Source organism: Abrus precatorius, unplaced genomic scaffold (assembly GCF_003935025.1).
Source record: "Abrus precatorius isolate BTA unplaced genomic scaffold, Abrus_2018 Scaffold10, whole genome shotgun sequence".
NCBI lineage: Eukaryota > Viridiplantae > Streptophyta > Magnoliopsida > Fabales > Fabaceae > Abrus > Abrus precatorius.
The window spans coordinates 22,522,356-22,543,228 of record NW_020874292.1 but is presented as its reverse complement, the minus strand read 5'-3'; the positions used below and the strand labels follow the sequence as shown (position 1 = coordinate 22,543,228).

Below are 20,873 nucleotides of genomic sequence, written 5' to 3'. Positions count from 1 at the left end.
TTACAATGAAGAGGGTTATTTTGACAAATTTAGCTGAAAATTAAAGAGTTAAAATAATTAAGAAGAATAAAAGAAATAAGGAGAGATAGAGAGATTCCAAACCAATCCATCCATATCTTTTTTCTTCCAAAACTACATGATACATGGCTTTTAGGACCATACACTGTTTTTGAAGTATCATTAAGGTAAGACAACTGCATTGATTATATATATATATATATATGATTATCACAAAAGATGACTCAAAGGAGATAACAAGACTTCAAAGACAATTAGGAATTGAATTTGAGATGAAAAATCTAAGAAGACTTAGATATTTTCTAGGAATTGAGGTTGTCAAATCAAAGCAAGACATATTCTTATCTCGAAGAAAATATATTATAGATCTTCTATTAGAAATTAGGCTATTAGACTGCAAGCTTGTAGATACTCCAATTATTCAAAATATTTGAACCAAGTAACAGACAAAGGAAGATATCAAAGGCATACTCATTTATTTATCTGATACACAGCGTGACATAATCTATGTAGTAAGTGTAGTATACCAGTTTATGTATAATCCAAGTACAGATCATATGAAGGTTGTAACATGTATCTTTCAATACTTCAACACTTCACTTGAAAAGAGCTTAATATTCACCAAAAAATGACCACCTACATGTTTAAGGTTATCCAAATACTGAGTGAGCTAGAGACAAATACTACTAACAAAAAATTAACCTCATGTTTTAACCTTTGTTGGAAGGAATCTGGTTAAATGAAGAAGTAAGAAATAAAAGGTTACATTCTTATGAAGTATTAAAACTAAATTTTATGGAATGACTTAGGGTCCCTGTAAACCTTTTTTTATTCATAGACTATTGACTAAAATTGGTTTTATCCCAAATTATGCAATGGAATTATTATGTGACAACAAGGTTGCTATAGCAATTACTCATAATCTAAGTCAACATGATTGGACCAAACATATAAAAATTGATAGATACTTTATCAAATAGAATTTAAAGACCAAAATAATTTAATTTCTATTTGTTAAATCTAAAGAGCACTTGACAGATATATTAAAAATAATGTATGTAGCAGGACTTTTTACAACTCACTTTACAAGTTAAGTATTCGACCAACTTGAAAGAAAGTGTTAGCATGAATTATGGTAAAAATTAATCTCTATAATATCTCAATAGAAAAGTATAGGATTTTTATAAACTGTAGTAATTATCTAATTATAATAATCACCTTAGCACATATAATGCATGTATCTTACAAGTAGTTTTAAAAAATCTCACAAATTAACTTAGGTTATCAGATTAGTTTTGATTGACCGTATTTTTTGGTATAACTGATTACTCCTTGTCTTAAGATCAAATTAATTATTGGACACTCAAAATTATAATAAACATGTCCAAAGCTATTTTTATAATAGGATTCTTTTTGGTAGAGCTATTATACAAAAGTTCTAGTGTGAAACAATCTCCTTGGTGTATAATAAAAATAGTTATATTAAATATATTATTTTATATATATATATATATATTGTATCTCATATAATCTTATCAATTTAAAAAACAATTCTTGTCATTGACAAAATTATCTTCACGATTAGAATGCATTAGTAAATGTGTAGATAAAGAATTTTAATAAATAAAAATTTATTTTAAAAATTCAAAGAATTCTTTATTATTTAAAAAAACTTTAAAAACATATTGAAGATTAGTGATTATCAAACGCATATTTTACAGTTGTTGAAAATGCTTAATTTTTTAATTATATTTATTGAAATAATTACTTATTAGATATTCTCAAATGATAAACTTTATATTTACCTCTTTTTAATTTGATGGTTCAGTTTCAATAAATGTGTTTTGTTCCCTCCGCTTTGGATGTGATAAACAATTGAGGCCACCAAAACAAGTCAAAATCGCTAGGATTTGAATGAAATATAATCCACACACTCGTACAACCCACAAGCACATGAGATATAAATGGTTACTGTTTACCATGGACCACTTTTGATTTTTCTTTCATTCTTTTTTACTAGAAAGCATCAAATATTACATCAAGAATCATCGTTCATGCAGTGTTCATTATCTTCGCTATCGCACTCGGGACATCCGAGAGAGCTAGTAGACGCGTCGCATGAAACAAAATGATAAAATAATCAATAGAGGTTTTAAGCTACCAATTAATAGGATCATTTCCCAGACGATTTTGTCATTGGTTTACAAACAAACCTTTACATTGAAGTGTTTATTATAACAAAATGACTTTTATTTTGGACTTATGGTCACCATATAGGTCTATAATCACGTGTAACATCAGCATGAAAAAAGTTAATATACTTGTGTCGACTGGTCGTGTAGCTTTCTTCTTAATAGTACACGTAAATTTTAGCTAGGAAAATTTGTTTTCTTAATACACATACTGTGACTTCATTTAAATTATATTAATAAAATGACATGTTAATGGGGTGCGTGCATGCAGAACTTTCATGTAAGAGAGGCCAAACTTTATAATTTAAAGAAATTTTAATTATTACACGTAGATATACAATTTTTATAGAAGAAAAAAAGTTAGTCTAAAAACTAAATAAACTTTTCATCGCAAGTTATAAATAATTTCTTTTTCCTATCTTTTTAAGAAATTTTTTATATAATTTCTCTAAAATTTTAAAAATAAATTATTTTAAACTTATAAAAAAATATTTTTTATACTGATTTTTCTCCAAAATTTTTATAAAAATTTACTTAAAATGACTAATAAATTGGATATATAACTAATAAAGCATAAATAGATTAATTAAAATAAAGTTCCTGTGAAGGGCTTACAAGAGAATAAAACAAGTGGTAAAATAAATTTATTGTCTCAATCATTGAAAAATAATTTTAAAAACCCACGCAACAAACATAGATAGAGGGGGGTACTACAACATTTTTCACATAGTAATATGTACAAAAATATATATATAAATGATTACCATAGTCACAATAAGCCATTCCACTGCCTCTTCTACTATTATCTTACTTGACAATTTTAGTTTTATTAGATAAAATTATAATAATGAATAAAACTTAACCTTTTTTTTTACCAAACACTACCAGCCTCTCCTGTACAGAGAAAAGGAGCAGTGGCAACTATAGTCAAATTTAAACATTAATAGTTATTCGTTACAGTATGGACCTTTTTGGTAATTAAATTATTATTTTTTAAAATATTGATTTTAGACATTAGTATAGGAGTAGCACAATCATGCCCGGCATGTGACATTGAAAAAGGTAATGATTGTACATCATCAATGATGACTACTCTACCCATGTAATTTGAAATATTCTTATATTTCTAGCTAATGTGACCAAACACACTTTCAGGATTTGTTATAGTTTTGGTGTGACTTGCATATTTTTCACTTTTATAAAAACGTAAAAATACACTATTACAGAGAATTATAATCTTAAAAATATAAAAAAATGGTAAGAAAATGAATGATTTTTTAATCATAAAATAAAATTCTTTCTTATTTTGTAATTTATTTTTATTCAATATAATAAAATATTTATTATAAAAAATTAATTAATTTCATCTAAAAGTTTTATTTAAATTTAAACTTATTCATAATATACGTGAGTTGAAGGGAGTGAAAGACCAGTGCATCTGAGGCTTTATAATTGGGTATCCAATTGTGTGATCTTAGGACATAGAAAAGGGTCACTTTACATGCATGCAACATGAAAAAGCAGTCCCACAATTATTCCAATTCACGTTCTTTTATGGAGTCTTACATATAAAGGCATCACCAATTCACCAACAACGAATACTTCAAATGGAGAAATTGAGTTTCAAGTCTATTATTTTCCATGTGACTCCAACATATGTTGACGTCACGTCTCTTATTTTAAATGAAGCATGAATGTATTTAACTCCTTTTTAAATATATTTGTTTTATTTTTTATATGTACTAGCTATAAGAGTATTTCATTATAGACACGTGGAAATTATTTAAAATTTTTAAAATCAAATTATTATAAATTCAATCGCCTAATAGTTGTGTGCTGAATTTTATTAGTATTTTTTATTTATTAAATTGAAAGTAAATATAAATGAATTTTGTGCAACTTTTATTATGACATTGACCAAATCATTTTTCAACTTTTTTTTCACTAGATTAGAACTTGACATGTTTTTCTTTTATCATTTTAGTCTTACGCATCTTATGTGGTGATATTTTAAATCTTTAAATTTTTTGAGCAATTGATTTAATTATTTTAATTTTGAACTTGAAGCGTGGATTATATAAATTTATAGACTTACTGGGTGTTGAAATGCAATATTATAATTACTAAAGGATAAAAGATGCTAAGGATTGAATTATAAATCACTTAATTATTGAGATTTTGATATTATGTTATGAATTAATCATATTTTGAAAGCAATTGCACTCCATCAAAATTCTTTATTTCTCTCTCTTTCTTATGCATTTAATTTTTTTTATAACTTTTCTTTCTCTTTTTTATTTGCCTTTCACTTTCTTCTTGCGTGAAGTTTAATTGTCTTGAGACGTTGGCTTTGATTGTCTTGCCGCCACATCACATCTGCCAAGAAGCCACACACATTGATTCACTTGAAGGAACCAATCTGTGATCCAAAACCGCATCATCACATCAACCACTCAATAGTAGCATGAGACTTTTCGCCAAAAAGAAATGCAAAAAAGAAAATAAAAATATTAACGATTGATTAAAAATAAAAATTACTAATAATATATTCTTTTTAACATACTTTATTTATTAGTTGATTTTATTAAAAATTATAAAAATATAAAAAAAATATTAAATTAGAAGAAAAATGCTAACAATATAGTATCTAATACATTTTTTGAACATACTCTTAATATTAATTAAAATTATAAAAAATGAGAGAAAAATATTAATTTAAAAATGAAATAAGATTCACACAATTTTTATAATTTTTAGTCAATAATAAATAATATGTTAAAAATAATATGATAAACAGTATGTTGTTAACATTTTTAATTAATAGTGTATTACTACCATTCTTTAATTAAAAATGAGAAAAGTAAGCATATAAATTTTATAATTTTTTAATATATTTTAATTGATATTTAAGAGGCATTAATATTTTTGAAATTAAAAATATTTATATTCAAAATATAATAATATACTTTTTTACAGTTTTAAATAAAAAATTATTATTTATTAATTTATCAATCAATATTTTAGGACACTGAATAATAAGACAAAAGTGAATTAATAATAGGGTAAAATCTATGCTACACTTAATATTGAGGAGACATACACTTTTTTATCTATATGTATAAATTTAATTTCATATTTAAAAGATTTTAAAAATATATATTTACTCATTAATTTTTTAAAATATTTATATATTATTATTAAATGATATTAAAAGACTTTTTGTAATAAAAAATATAAAAAAAATTTATAATAAAAAGTAAATTATAATAAATGTAAATTATAAATTAATTAAACCAATATTACTACGTCACGTAAAAGCGTCAGTTTGATTTACCCTCAAATGTGGAGGCACTCGAAGCTAAGAACAAAACAATAATCGAGTGTAAGTGTTAAAGCTTTGTTACCAATTGCAAGCATTAACTGTAAAATGTGACGTTGTAGAGAAAATAATATTATGTAAGAAGAATACTAGCAAAACATTTTTTAATAATTAATCATTGTTTTGTTAAAATTTATTAAAAATTAAAAAAATATTAATTTAAAAGTAACGAGTAAATATTATAAAGAGTAGAGAATATTAATTTAAAAATATTTTTATAATTTTCAATAAATTTTAACTAATAGTAGAGAATGTATTATAAAGAGTGTATTAAAAGGTATGTCAAGAACAAAATATCCTCTTATGACCTTCGAGTTATGGTAATTATCAATTGATGGAATCCAGTATAAATAATAAAAATTAAAATTTTAAAAATTAAATAAAAAACAGCATAATAATTTTTTTATTAACTTAGATTTAGATTTTGAATTTTATTTTAAAAAATTTTCTAATAAAAACAATTTAATCTAATTCAAATTGCTTTTAATTAAATCAAATTAAAATAAAATTTAATTAAAATCAGTCTAAATTAAATCATAATATATTTTATGACCAGAATAAATCATTTTTATTTAAAAAATAATTCAATTAAATTAGCAAATAACCTTATCTGCGAGGATTAGAGTTGCTAACTAACCTTGTTAGAATTATGTCTACCTTATACTACCTTGCTAACTACCTTATGAGCTTTTAACTATAAATTCTTCGTGTGTTTAAAATACATAATAAAAAAACAATAAATAATGAAAATTTATTAAAATATAACATTTAATATCATCAAACAAATTTTGATTAAAAAATTATATAAATTATAATTATATATTCTTTAACGCATGTGAAAAGGACGTTTATCTATTAACATTTATTATTTATAACATAATTCTATGCTGACAATTTTATAATCACTGGATAAATATAGATATCACATGGCATGGATAATGATCTTCATCATGACATATTGGATGTCACAGATTTGATATTAGTGTTATCTTCTTTATAATAATACGCTCAACTAGTAACATCGAATAGGACAAAAACAAAACTTTAGGTTCAAGTTTGACATATAAATACTCGACAAAACATTATTAAGACTTTTGACATTTTGTCCGGACCTTGTAGTGTCATAACTTTAAAAATATTGGTTAAGCAAATAAAAGCAAAAATATCATTATACTAAAATATAAAAATTATTTAATATTTAACTTTTTAAGCGGTTGTGATGATTGGATATTGTGTACTGATGATTTTAACAAAAGCTCTTAAAATATTTGTTAATTAGCAAGAGCAAGAGTGCAAGACCCAATACTTTTTATGTCCTTAAACTTCGATAAAAATGGTAATATATAAAAGATTCAAAAAAGATATGTGTTAGGATAATTATAGTCGTTGGAATCGAAAATGTTTGATAATAATATTAATATAAAATTAACATTTGACTTGCCTAACTTATGAAATTCATATAAGAGGACTTGGTAATTTCGGCATGCAAAATTAGCATTGAGTCGGGCTCGATGAATATCTATCCAACCACAATGGTGGGCACATTTAGTTAATTCATTGTTGATCCATCATGCGAGTTGGCAATCCCAAATTTAACTCTTTCCGAGTTTGTTTTTTTTTTTTCTTTGCCCTTTGGGCCCTTTCGTGACGCAGTAATTTCTCATGCAAAAACTAATTAAAGAGAGTTGATTTTGGCACCCCCCCTCTTTTTATTACTCCTCTTTAATGTTTCTTTTTTCTAAAAATTCCCTTAACAATAATTCAATTTATTATTTTTTAAAAATTTTTGTTGAATAGTCCTCTTCTTCAAAATTTCCTTCTTTATTTCTACTTACACTTCATTTTTTTAAAATTTTTTTATGTTCTAAGTATCTCCATTACTTTGAATGTATTATATAATGCATACAGTTAAATTATGGCTACGGGCTTCAATCATCTGAGTGCAAAGTGGGCTACGGGCTTATTTTCACTATTTCAAATTTGGCTTTTGGGTGTTAGCTATACTTAGTAGTTGCCAATGAAACAATAAAGTGAAGGAAAAAATTTAGGTACTGAACCTAATTTTTATTTAAAATAACTCTAAAAAACCTAAAAAACTATATATTTATTAACTTATTTTAATAAATTTCTTAATATAACTTATGGAAATATGCTATTATCAAAATATACTATTTTCAGTTCATCTTAATAAAATCGATGGTTAAATTTATAGCATAAGTCGTAATATAAAAAAATCTTATTAAAGCGAAGTCGGTTTACACCTCTTCGTAGGAAGCATGCAGCCGTACTTCACGCAATTCAAGGGGCATAATGAAACCGGTTGGGTGCTTTTAATCTAGAAAAGAGTGATGAAAATAAAATAATAAAAAAAAAAAATCAGTCTTAATAAGTCAAAAGTAATCGTTTTTATTCAACCCCACTAATTTTTGTAGTGAAGGAAACTTGATTAAAAAAAAAAAAAAACTATACTCATTCCAATAAATGTGTTGCTGTACAGGATAAATAATTCATGAAGGTTATGTTTATACCAACATGTGTGTAACTATAAAAAATATGCACGCAACGGAATGGGCAGAGGACAAAAATTAAACCATGAGTATTATATTGGGGTAAAAAGTGAAGCTAAACCTTGATCCACTGTTATCTGTAATTTATCATAGTTCATCAAAGCCTTCTGCTCACACTTGTAAGTTCCTTTCCCCCTTGCTAGAACCTCACCATCTGAATCTATGATCCCTTCCTTCTCTTGGTCCTTGGTGCGTGGACCAGGTTGCAAACTGAAAGCTTTCACCTGTAATTTGTTGCAAGATACATAGATTAACAAATTTTGCTATGCAAATAAACTAATGCAGAGACACTTTTGAAGCTCAAGGTCACTGCTACAAAAAGTATTACACTTGAACATATTGATGATCACACCTTTAGGTATGTGACGTATGGAGATTTTACATGTCCTCCCGTATTTAACTCTGACATAATTGACAGCAATGGTAACTTTGGACAATTCTTCATAATGATCAAGTCCAGATAACCATCAGAGAACTGAATTTACCAAATTATAATAATAAAGGAATTTGTCAAGCTCAGGCCCATAAACAACACCTATCAATTGTAAGCAATAATGCTTACCATACAAGTGTTTGCGTGTGTGCCTTATTGTGTATAAAACAATGTTCCAGACTACGGAGGAACTTAAGGAAGTGAATATTCAGACCTCTCTGGCATCTATATATTTACAGCTTTCAGCTGAATTTTCTTAGGCGTGCATAATCCTGGCAGAAATTAAAGAGTTCAGAAATTTATACTCTACTGTACTCATCTTAATCTTCAATTACCATATCCAAAATTTTTGGTAACAGTTATTAAAATCAAGAAAACTAATTTGCAAATAATTGTTCCTCATTATTGGATAACTCTTTCTAAAGGATGCATTTGGAATCAAATTGATACAGAATTTATCCTAGTAATGGTGCTATCACTGCTATGGTAGCAATTGGAATCATATCCCAGTATAACGTAGAGGAGTTTAAGTGTGAGATATTAAAACGATATCCTTAAAATCATAATCACACAAAACTGACCTTTGCATCAGGTGCTGCCATTGTGTCTTCAGCACCCCAAGGTACATTGTGAAGCCAGACAGAAATAAAGGGTCCATTTATAACTCTCCAATTCAGATTTTCCAAGTTTATTTCAGGTCCTTGATAACAACTCCTTTGTATATTAACACTTTCTGCTTCACTTGGATCATTGTTGCTGCTTTTCCCAGGGTAGCTTGAGGGCTCCCCGAAAACTTCATACCCAGGTGCAGGCACAAAAGAAACACATCCAATGTATTGCCTCAAATTGAAGAATCGACAGAGAGCCTAAAGCAGAAAAGCAGTGAATGAAGAAAACAATAATGAATATCTTCAATCATTTATCTGTCAAACTAATTGTAGTGCAAGTTTAACAACGAAATTCAAAACTGCATTACAAACACAGTCAGAAAAGCATATTCATGTTACATCCTATCCTTCAGTTCCCCACTAAAGGGTCATTTATATTACTATAAATAAAACAAAACAGACAGAATTCAATTGGTCTAATTCAGAACCGTCCAATAAAATCGAATCTTATCCATTTTGTAAGAAATCTACCCCCTAAACACAAAAGCAAGTGTCCTTAGTCTCACAAGTTACAACACAGGCATTATGTATTTCTCTTTTCCTTTATATTTTGGATCTGTTTCTCAGAGACATATAGACACAAGTGTAGTTACTCTACGAAATATAAGTAGACAGAAACAACACCAAAATCAGATAGAGGGGTAAAAGAATATTATATTGGACTAGAATGGCACTTTTACCAAGTCTGTGTAGCTACTAATTATATAGTGCAAGGAATCAAACATGTATTTTCTGAACTAAGTACCTGAAGGCATCCTACATAAAGTCATAAACAACTTTGGATTGTAAAATACCAAAAACTAAAGCAACGACCTTCAATTTGATCATTTATTATTCTTCCATTTATGTTCCTTCCTTCAATCCAAGTAAGTGAAAGATAATTGCAAAAAATAATCCAAACAAGAGACACACATATAAGTGAAAGAAAAAGTTGATAAATAAACATATTGTGAAAATTATAAAATGGCTTACTAACATAAAAATCTAGACGAGCACTACCCAAACATCGATACTTTTCAGACTCAATGTCAATATCTGCCACCAGACCTGGAATAGAAAATTTTCTTCAATGAATATCAAATGATATGTCAGAATGTATGGTGTGGTCAGAATCATATGCAGACCCAAGTCTGGATAAATAAAGAAACAGAAAGAAAAAATTACAAGCTATTAGCCCAGATGTTTTAGCACATCAACCACCATCTCATTGGCATAATCCAGTATATGGTGAGAGTAATTACCCCATGCAAGCATCAATATACTGAAAAACTTGGTTTCCCCTTGTCTGATGGTAGCCACATCAAGTGATCGTTTATGGCCTGCCAGTATTTCGTAAACATTTTAAACTTTGTAACAGCATGCAAAAAAAAGCCAGGATATTACATGTTTGAATGGCATAAATGGATTGAAACCTCGTATAATGGCAAGAACAGCATTAGGTACTGCACATGGATCACCAACTGAATCTAGAAGAGATTTTGCCATGCCATTTCCCGTACCTTCGAAGCATGGAAGAACTTATTAGCTTGACATAACAAAATTGGTACAGTTATTAGTTACATATATGCTCGTTATCTACTTATCACAAAAACTAAATCTTTCAAAAAATCCAGCAAAGAATAATAGCTCCATCTCACCATTCCTGATAAACACAGAATTGCTTCATGTCTCACTCTTGCCCACTAAGCACTCTACAGTAATAAAATCTAATTGGATAAACCCTAATCAACATTTAAAATAAATAACGTAAACCTGCAGGAACTACCCCAATGGGCATCTTTATTGCTGTATCCCAATCCTCTCTTTGAAGAAGTCCATTTACAACCTACTAAATTGTGCGATATTAGTCAGATTAAGAAAAACAATTAATAAACAGACATCAATAGTGGGCAGCGCAGAAATAATCTAGAATAGACAAGTTAAATGGAAAAACTTAGAAATGATCCATACTGCTATTAGGTTTCCCACATATGTTATAACTTCCAGTCATATTTTGTGGGCTTCATTGGTAGCCCAATGCCTAATCCTCAAGGACCACTAAGTTTCCCAGGAAAGAAAGGAATCGAGTAAATATTTTTCAATAAGGTTATGAGCATGATCCAGTACTGCAATAGAATATCTTGGAAGGATATCTCAGAGTCAAGAGTTGTAGAAGTAGTATTAACGAATCTTGTTAATCCATACATACAAGGACATCTCGCAAATCCGGTTCAATTTTCTTTGTATATATTTTTTCTTATCTAACGAAATTAGCAAAGACCATCACTGACATGCAAATAACAAGTATTGGATGGCACACATTATTGATTATTCCTCAGCGCAACAAAACATTTTGCACTAAAAAGGGAAGAGTATTAAAAAGAGTGACCTGATCATTATTATTTGTTAAGACCCGTGGACATGACGAAGATGATGATGATGACAATTACTGCAGCGCAATGAGTGTAATGGAAATGAAACTAACCTCAACCAAAATTCCATCTCCACTGACACAAACAATCCCATCGTACTTGGTAATATCCATCGAATAAGCAACTTCCTTTGCATGGAGCTGATGCTTGGTGTCTGAGGAAAACAATACAATTACAAACCGAATCAACAAACGAAACGAAAAACAAAGAGCAACAACAGTGAAAAATGGTTGGAGAATGAGAGCACACCTTGGACCGTAATTTGGATTTGAGCATCTTCAAGCAGAGGTTTGACTTGATCGAAGAAAACTTTCGCAGCAGATTTCTTCCCACCGAACGGATTAACGAAAACAAACAACCTCTTAGGGCGACCTGCATTGTGAAGCGGTATTCAGAGTTCAAAACACAATAACTAAATCATAGAACACATAACCCTAACGAGAAAAAGATCAAGTTTACCGAGAGAATCAATGTATTCACAAAGCTTTTGGCACCAGAAGCCGTGCGATTCCTCGGAGGAGGGCTTGAAAACGATGTCGTTTCTAACGAGTCTGCCAGAGGAACCGGTGGTGCAGCAACCGTCTCGGGTCTCCACAATTGTCTTGATCTTGATGTAAGGGCCTCTGGTTTCGAACCCGAGGACCTCCTTCTCGACGGACAAACACCGTTGGATTCCCTCCGACCACCATAGACGGCCGTCAGCGAGAAGAGCGAGCGGCGTAACGATGCCGTTCACGGTGACCCGGTCCGAAATTAAGGGACGCTGGGGAACGGTTCGATCCATCTCCGCCTCCGGTTCAGACTGGGATGGCTCACCACCCGGTTCGATTAGAAACCGCCCAAATAATTATTAATTAATTTACAGTGTAAAACCGTGTTTTGATGTTTGAGAGAGAAATATAAACGAATGAGTATTTGAGCGTAGTAACGGCACTATAATTAGAACAGTGTTTCCCTTGTTTGACGCCATCCAGTTCTATTTGTCTTTACATCAATACCAATATTCTATATTAATTTATAATTAATATGTGTCTATGTAGTAGTTATTGGTTGACGTTAAATATTACACATTTATTAAAAGTATCAACAGCCTTTACTGCATCTTCAAATATCCATTATATTTAAAATTATTAAGAGGATAAAAAAGCGTAATAGTGTACTTGTGATGCAAAAAGAAAAAATAGAATAGTGTTAAGTACATATATTAAATGCTAACAATATCGTATAAGCAAGTTGATAGTGGTAAATAATTAACGACCTTAGCGTTCTCTAAAAGATATTTAAAACTCTCACTTGATTTTGAAGGTATTAGCGACTTCTAGCGATAATTTTTTGTTGTTGTATAACATCAATCACATGCTAACGAAATGTACCTAATATTTTATTAAAAAGATGACAACAAACAACAAGCTTTTAATATAAAAAGAGGAACCATTCAAATATCAAAATCGAAATTTACTCAAAATTATATCATGACATAAATTGAGAGACAAGTCGAACAGTAATATACATTTTTGGCCATAAAAATAAATCTGATTAAGCCTCCTTAACAAACCGACTCGCTCTATGTTGATGTATACACCATCAACTTAATCATCCGGGTTTTGTCATGAACAGAGGCCGCTAAAAGGACCAAACACAACGTATTCTTGAAGGAAAAAAATCTGACACAAAAGTCAACAGAAATAAAACACAAGATATCTTAAAAAGGGATAAAGGAAAGAAAGTATTCCCATCATGAAAAGAAAAAATTATCACGAACATAAGGAATTTGATGAGGATACGCAACCTTGCAGCGTGCGAATATGACACGGTTGCTATTTCTAGTCTATCTTTTATTTTCTTTAAGCTTATTACGTAAAAAAGTAACTTATATATATAATTTTCCAAATGGCAAAATAATATCAGCAACAGTCTCAATGTGACGGCACAGTGGTCATGTTAGGGGAGAGCGATGAGTGAGTGATTCTGACCCGCACCTGCTGTATCACCCACGTGGCAAACACTACTAAAATATTGACAAAGATTCTCGATCCAGCGGCTCACATCTCAAGATCTTCTGCAGCCGCAAGATCGAAACCCTACCGCCCAAGCCCAACAACTTCTCCCAGATTCGTAAACCGTTAAACCCATCTCTCACACCGTTAATCCCAAAAAAAAAAGTGAGTTTCGTTCGTGTTAGAAGCAAAAGCGTTGAAGCGAAGAGAAAATTCGCAAACGCTTCGCTGAAATTTCTTAGATTCTGCACTTTTTTTTTCTGAGGATTTTCAACTTTCTGCTTTTCTATCCACTCGCGTTGGATCGAATCTGTTACTCTAGTAACAGTTAGTTTCCTTTTTCTTTCTCTCTCTCTCTCTTTTGTTTTAAAGGATTTGACGACGAAATTCGCCAGCAGAGCCCGTTTGGATGCTGAGAAAACGAAGGAAAAGAAGGTGAGATTTTCCTGCGAGTGAGCTTTCGGTCGGAGCTGAAGAGGTTGAGGTTTTGTATGCGCGAGGGAGAAAAAGATAGTAGTGTGTGGTTGCTGGTGGTGCTCTGAGATTCTTTTCTTTCACTTTCTCAGCAAACAAACGGCGATAAATTAAGAATGCAGACAAGGTATATGGAGAGATCGAATAGTATGGCGAGGGAGAAGCGAAGCTTAGATTCAGGTTCGGGTGAGGAAGACCAACCTGAAAGGAAGCGACCTGCGTTGGCTAGGTAAATTTTTTCAACTTCTTCACCATTCTATCAGCTAGACTGTAGTGGCTAATGATGATTATTTGTTGCTTTAATGAGTTCTTGTACTACCTGCTATTTTCTCTTTTTGTTTAATTAAAAAAAAGAACTGAAAGTGTTGATTTTGAAATTTGTGGAGAAGATGTAAGTTTTGCTGGGTAGTACAGAATTAAACTATATAGAGGAGTACTTGACTTGGAACAATGTCCATTTTAGACCATAACGACGTGGAGTGGTTATGTACATACTGCTCCCCCCCCCCCCCCCCCCCCCCCCCCCCCGGGGGGGGGTGTTCCAAGGTTAATGTGTTATGTACATAGTTTTCCCTTTTTATCGGAGGGGGTTCCCGAGGATATTGAGTGAATGAAAATGACAAGTTGTGATCAATTTTTTGAATCCAAACAATAAATGGATGAATAAGATCTTTGGTTGAATAAAATCTTGGCTTAGACGAGATGAGAAAAAAATGAAAGATACAAAACCAACTAAAGAAGTTGAATGTAATTGATGGAACCAAACTTCGGATTGACTCCGTTCTTACAGTTTAAAGTATAATGTGTTATATCTTGGTCAGATGATACACAAATCTATGTCGGTTTCAAGACATGTCACTCTGTCTAGGTGTACATTGTTATCATGGTATAACCACATATGTATTCATTTGATAAAGCTTAATTTGATCTTAAATTTGCAGTGTAATTGTTGAAGCCCTGAAGATGGACAGTCTGCAGAAACTTTGTTCATCACTGGAGCCTATTCTACGTAGAGTTGTAAGAAAATTATGTTCATTGTGGTATTGATTTGCTGCCAGCCGGGCTATATTATCTGAAGTTATTCCATGCATTGATCATCATCACTCAATCAACCCTTAAAGCGAGCGACACTAAGAAAGAAATATTGCGTCCTTTGGTTGGTAGGCCTTAGCTAGATGTCACAACTGTGAGGCTTAGATAAAATTGGGTAGAGAACTAGATGTCTCATATTCAAATCTTGACAAGCTGAAAAAGATAAAGTCTTTTTTTTGAAAAAAAAAGGGCATTGTGAGGAAGGCTTCCTAGAATAACAGTATTCCTGGAATAACAATTTAACATATTTAATTACCTCACTCAGATACTATTTTGTAAAATTGTAATAAAGTCTATCATTCTGTCCTGTGGTGTCTGTGTATGCCTTGTGTAAACAACTCCGTAGATAAAATGAATCTATATGTATGTATGCTGCTTTACATGAATGTTGTTTGATCATGGATGTCTCTTATATCTTATCCTTGCTTGCTGCTGAACAGGTTAGCGAAGAAGTAGAGCGTGCTTTAGCGAAATTAGGCCCTGCCCAGCTTAGTGGGAGGTATTATTTTGTCACATCAAAGTCAATTTAGTGATCCATTTTTGTTTGGTGATTTGGTTTTATCCTAATGTATTTGTACCGATATTTTGTTTTTCTAATACTCCGTAAATACAGGTCTTCTCCCAAACGCATAGAAGCCCCTGATAACAGCAGTCTACAATTACAATTCAAGACCAGGTTATCGCTTCCCCTCTTTACTGGTGGGAAAGTGGAGGGAGAGCATGGCACTGCGATACATATTGTTTTGGTTGATGTAAAAACAGGACATGTTGTCACATCTGGCCCAGCTTCATGTGTCAGATTGGATGTTATTGTACTTGAAGGAGATTTCAATACTGAGGATGATGATAATTGGAATGAAGAAGAATTTGAGAGTCATGTAGTTAAAGAGCGAGAAGGAAAAAGACCTCTTCTGACTGGTGATCTGCAAGTGACACTGAAGGAGGGTGTGGGAACACTGGGTGAGCTTACATTTACTGACAACTCTAGCTGGATAAGGAGTCGGAAGTTCAGGTTGGGGCTGAAAGTTTCCTTAGGTTGTTGTGAAGGAACTCGAATTCGTGAAGCCAAAACAGAGGCTTTCACGGTTAAGGATCACCGTGGAGAATGTAAGTACATAACTGCACTATTTTTGTTCTATCCTTTTTCTGTAATGAAACTTATACTTGATTGCAGTATACAAGAAACACTACCCACCTGCCTTGAATGACGAGGTCTGGAGATTGGAGAAGATAGGCAAGGATGGATCCTTTCACAAAAGGCTAAATAAAGCAGGAATATATACTGTTGAAGATGTCCTACGACTTGTGGTCAGAGATCCTCAGAGATTGAGAAATGTAAGAATCTGTACACTTTTTGTTAGGGGATTGAGTTTTAAGTTCAACCAAATGTGCAAATCCTCTTTGTTTGGGTTTGGCTTAGTGATTTAACTTTTCTGTCTATTCAAGGTTTTCATAGGTTAACTATCCTTATGTAGATTCTTGGGAGTGGCATGTCAAACAAAATGTGGGATGCTCTTATTGAGCATGCAAAGACTTGTGTCCTCAGTGGAAAACTCTATGTATACTATCCTGAAGATGCAAGGAATGTTGGTGTTGTTTTCAATAACATCTATGAGTTGAGTGGTTTAATTGCTAATGACCAATACTACTCTGCTGATTCTCTCTCCGACAGTCAAAAGGTAAGTCAACATGTACACTCAATTTTGCACGTATGTTTGAATATGGACTGTACGATTGGATTTCTTCCATAATATGCTTAATCTGACATCTCATGCCACTTATTGATAATGTCATCCATTCATGTGACTTTGTTGTTTGTCCAAAGCAATACTCTTTCTTTATCTTGAAGGGGTTCAACACTAAGGAAGAATTTACACTTAATTGGATCATATGCTTGGCTGCAAGTCATTTTGCTTTTATTCTTTCAGTACAACATGAATCGTTTTGCTAGTTTTAAAATCTCTCTCAGGCATAGTGTATCCATAGTAAGGTTTTTGGAACTTTGGTTGACAGATTAGATAGTCAGTTGCTTAGTCTAGATGTACCATTTATGTTATAGCAGTCATAAGACAAGGTGGAAAATTCTCTTCTCTTCTAGGAAAGGAAAATGTGGAAGTTTAATAAAACTTTAAGGGCAGAAAAAGGTGAAATCGCTGAAAAATGTGTCTCTTGTTCATGTAGGTTTACGTGGACACATTGGTGAAGAAGGCATATGAGAATTGGATGCATGTTATTGAGTATGATGGCAAGTCTCTACTAAATTACAATCAGACTAAGACTTTGGTCACCTCCCAACCTCAGGCTCCAATGGATTCCCATGATTATTCAAATTCAAACTCACTTGATCAACAGATCTCCATCCCAAGTCTACCACTTCCTGTATCTACAGGGCAGCCTTCAATGGATCCAGGAGTAGCAGTTGGAGGTATTTTGTTCCAACTATAAGATTATTATATTAGCAACAGAAACAAGAGGCTTTTACCGTTTTTGTTTACCTTGTTTCTTTTTAACTTGCCTCCTTTATGTTTTTTCTGTTGTTTTACTTCTCTGTTATTCATTTTTCCTTTTTTTAACTTAATCCTTACATCTACCTTTCTCTGTTTCTTCTATGAAATTAGCTTGAATTAGTGGACAGACTCTTCACACATGCACAAGCACACAGAGCAGGCAGCAAACAATCTTTTTTTAGATTAACATAAATAGTGTTTAGATTTTGGAGTGCTTGACGTGATAATAATGTAATAGGTCTGACATGTGTCACATTGTGAAAACAGTATCCCCTGGGGTTGATCTTTACAAATAGGAAGGATAGCATTACATGATGAGTTTAGTGAGTTGTTTTTTTACCACATAAATGTATAGAATATTTTTCTCACAATAGATGTTTGTTCTCAAAAGGATGATTTCAGAGAATGAGATTTTGGTTGCTGACTATATATATGAATAACGTGTGCAGGTTATCATAATGGGACAACTACCGGATGCTCAATGCAACCACAGAATGATAATACTAATTCTTCTTTTCACTTTGATAATACTGCATTCCCACTACAAAACCAGCTAATGAGTGCTTCAGACCAATCCCTACTTCCAAGAAATGAAAATGGGTTGACGGTTTGTCCACGGCAATCCACCGCTTCAGGCTTTCAGACTGTAAGCAATCCTACTTATAAAGGATTTGAGGACTTCTTCCCGGAGGAGGAGATTCGAACTAGAAGTCATGAGATGCTAGAAAATGAAGATATGCAGCATCTTCTCCGTATTTTTAATATGGGAGGGCAATCTCATACTTCCTTTAATGCTCCTGAAGATGTGTACCCTTATTCATCTCCATACATGCCTACGACCTCCGTGGGCTACAACACAGATGATGAACGAACTCGTTCCTCAGGAAAGGCTGTTGTGGGCTGGCTCAAGCTTAAGGCGGCTTTGAGATGGGGAATTTTTATTCGGAAGAGAGCTGCTGAGAAACGGGCACAACTTGTTGAGTTGGAAGACTCGTAAATATGGAGCCAGAGCCATATTGATTAGGTTAACAAATGCTCCTTTTATGACATTCAGAATAGCTATCATACTGGAGTTTTATAGCATGAGTAAGACATGAAATCTGGATTGAATTATTTGGTGCAGCCTTAACTTAAAGCTCCCACTGTGCATTCATAAACAGTTGTGCAGCGATCTCTGCCTGTACAGGAATATCACCCTGCAACAACTCATCTGTTTTACTTGTGATGTTTTCCCCCTCTACACTATTGCCTGCAAGTTGTGAAGACCCGACAGTTTACCACCTGGTTTAAACAAAAAGTCTGTGGTGGCTTGAAATTATCAGGATTTCTAGAAACTTGGAAAGCTGGGATTATTCGTTTACATTGAGCAGGATGTACTGAATTTTGTGTTGTAGGCTAGATGGGTGGAACTTAACTGGTGTGTTTTGTGAAGTTGCCTTGTGGCGCAAATCAGTATTGAATTGCTGGATTTGGGACTGCTATTTGTTTATTTGCCTTGTGAATGTTTCAGCGGACTTGTAAGTCTGCACGCTTTGTCAGGGGCTACTGGTCTTGTGATACTCATCTAAAAAGTGAGAAAAGATGTTAGACCTCACCTGCTATATTCCTGAATGGACTAATAAATTAATCACTCTCATTTTTAATTAAGAATTACACATTTATGGTTCGTACTTCATGTCTTGGCTTTTGAAATATTTTTTATGGTAGTTTTCATTTTTTGGGCGGTTGTGGACTTGGTAGAGTGGTAGGGGAGCCTTCATGGTTCTCCGATGGGTTAGAAATATGAAATGCATTCATTTTGAAGATTGATTTAAAGTAAAAAAAATATGGTAAAATTTTATTAAAAATTAGTATAAAAAGTATTAAGGTATATTAAATAATTTTTTAATATAAATTCATTAATTTGAGTTGTTTACACCACTTGTTATATTCCAAATGGACAAATAAATGAATTACACTCATTTGTATGATATTAATTTTGTTTTAAAATTAAATGATTTCTTTAAAATTAAGTTTTAGCATTTAAAAGTAACAAAATGTATATTAAAAAATATATTTATAATATTAAATTGTTAATGATTTAAACAATTTTAATAGTAGGATTTTGTCCATTTCTCTTTGAAAATTAAGAGGATCAATTTTCTCTCTTACACACATACTTTTTACGGTTTGTTATTAAAAAAAATTATAATTATTATTTTGTTCACATCTTTTATATTAAGAATAGATATATGAAAACAACCATAGGTCATGTGTTAGTATATATCAATTTATGTTTTAGTTTTCTTACGTTAGTAAGTTACATCTTTGATATATTTTAAGAAAATCATAATTATAATTCACTAACATATTTCTTCTAAAAAAAATAAGTGATCATATATTAACAAATCACATAAACACAATTAAATGAACAAAAACAATTAAATCAAATAAATAAGAATGACATATGATCAAATAGCAATGAAAGTTCTGATGAAAAATAAATATATAAAGTAATTAAATCAATATGAAACGATTAAATTAGAAGTTACAAGGATTTAATTAGTTTAATATATTTTATATATTTTTTAAAATTTTTTTGTGTTAAATTATAAATATATGCATATATTTTTATGTTAATATTTTAAATTCTCAAATCTGTTTTAATGACTTTTAATTTTTCTTTTTTCATTAGCTTTAATTTTCATTTTACATTATAATTACTTACCTTTTAAGATTAATTATTTTAATTTCTACTTTGTTTTTATTTATATAAACTTATACTTTTCAGTATTAAAATGCTTTTATACAATGCCAAAAGAGTTATTAGTTGTTTTAACAAATTTAGATTTCACTCTATTTTTTACAAGTTAAAATGTATATTAAATACACTACATAATTGTGGATTAAAAAAATTAATATTTATATGATGTAAGGTTTTATTATATTCTTGTGGGTAAGGTTAATCTATTTAGTAATATTCCTTGTATTTAAATCGTACTGTATGCAAACGACAGTTATAAACTACTGAGTAGAAATTAGGCTCAAATTATTTTCATAAAAGATAGTCATATTAAAAATTCTCTAAAATACTTAAGTGTCAATTGAACTCAAATTTTATTAAATAAAATATACATTATTATGCTCTATTTATAA

At 31.2% G+C, this 20,873-nt stretch overlaps 2 protein-coding genes across 3 annotated transcripts; one reads left to right on the top strand and one right to left on the bottom strand.

Annotated features, from left to right (window-relative positions):
* Nucleotides 1-8,041: 8,041 nt before the first annotated feature.
* On the bottom strand, nucleotides 8,042-12,561 carry LOC113847287 (sphingosine kinase 1-like). 2 transcript variants are annotated; one of them, XM_027476292.1, is made up of 10 exons: nucleotides 12,128-12,561; nucleotides 11,918-12,040; nucleotides 11,722-11,822; nucleotides 11,010-11,082; nucleotides 10,670-10,756; nucleotides 10,499-10,576; nucleotides 10,234-10,304; nucleotides 9,171-9,455; nucleotides 8,509-8,631; nucleotides 8,042-8,380 (listed from the first exon to the last, which is right to left on the bottom strand). In XM_027476292.1, exons 1-10 carry the CDS (start codon nucleotides 12,450-12,452, stop codon nucleotides 8,189-8,191), a joined length of 1,458 nt encoding a protein of 485 aa, XP_027332093.1. In that variant the 5' UTR covers nucleotides 12,453-12,561; the 3' UTR covers nucleotides 8,042-8,188. The 2 variants fall into 2 exon arrangements, with proteins under 2 accessions (XP_027332093.1, XP_027332102.1); XM_027476301.1 differs by lacking the exons at nucleotides 11,918-12,040; nucleotides 12,128-12,561 and having other exon boundaries at nucleotides 8,043-8,380; nucleotides 11,010-11,085.
* A 1,047-nt stretch (nucleotides 12,562-13,608) lies between these two features.
* Nucleotides 13,609-19,393, top strand: LOC113862717 (calmodulin-binding protein 60 C-like). Its single transcript, XM_027495864.1, has 8 exons — nucleotides 13,609-14,368; nucleotides 15,081-15,156; nucleotides 15,672-15,730; nucleotides 15,845-16,338; nucleotides 16,406-16,566; nucleotides 16,707-16,910; nucleotides 17,413-17,656; nucleotides 18,188-19,393. The coding sequence occupies exons 1-8, from the start codon at nucleotides 14,256-14,258 to the stop codon at nucleotides 18,733-18,735; spliced, it is 1,899 nt and encodes a 632-aa protein (XP_027351665.1). The 5' UTR covers nucleotides 13,609-14,255; the 3' UTR covers nucleotides 18,736-19,393.
* The last annotated feature ends 1,480 nt before the right edge of the window (nucleotides 19,394-20,873 follow it).

Excerpts from the sequence above, each read along its gene's own strand:
- LOC113847287 (XM_027476292.1), bottom strand. The coding sequence starts at position 12,452 with ATGGATCGAACCGTTCCCCAGCGTCCCTTAATTTCGGACCGGGTCACC. Across the intron at positions 10,757-11,009 it reads CATTGGGGTAGTTCCTGCAG|GTACGGGAAATGGCATGGCA; the intron begins GTTTACGTTATT and ends CATGCTTCGAAG. Across the intron at positions 8,381-8,508 it reads CATACGTCACATACCTAAAG|GTGAAAGCTTTCAGTTTGCA; the intron begins GTGTGATCATCA and ends AACAAATTACAG.
- LOC113862717 (XM_027495864.1), top strand. The coding sequence starts at position 14,256 with ATGCAGACAAGGTATATGGAGAGATCGAATAGTATGGCGAGGGAGAAG. Across the intron at positions 15,731-15,844 it reads CCTGCCCAGCTTAGTGGGAG|GTCTTCTCCCAAACGCATAG; the intron begins GTATTATTTTGT and ends CCGTAAATACAG. Across the intron at positions 16,567-16,706 it reads ATCCTCAGAGATTGAGAAAT|ATTCTTGGGAGTGGCATGTC; the intron begins GTAAGAATCTGT and ends ATCCTTATGTAG.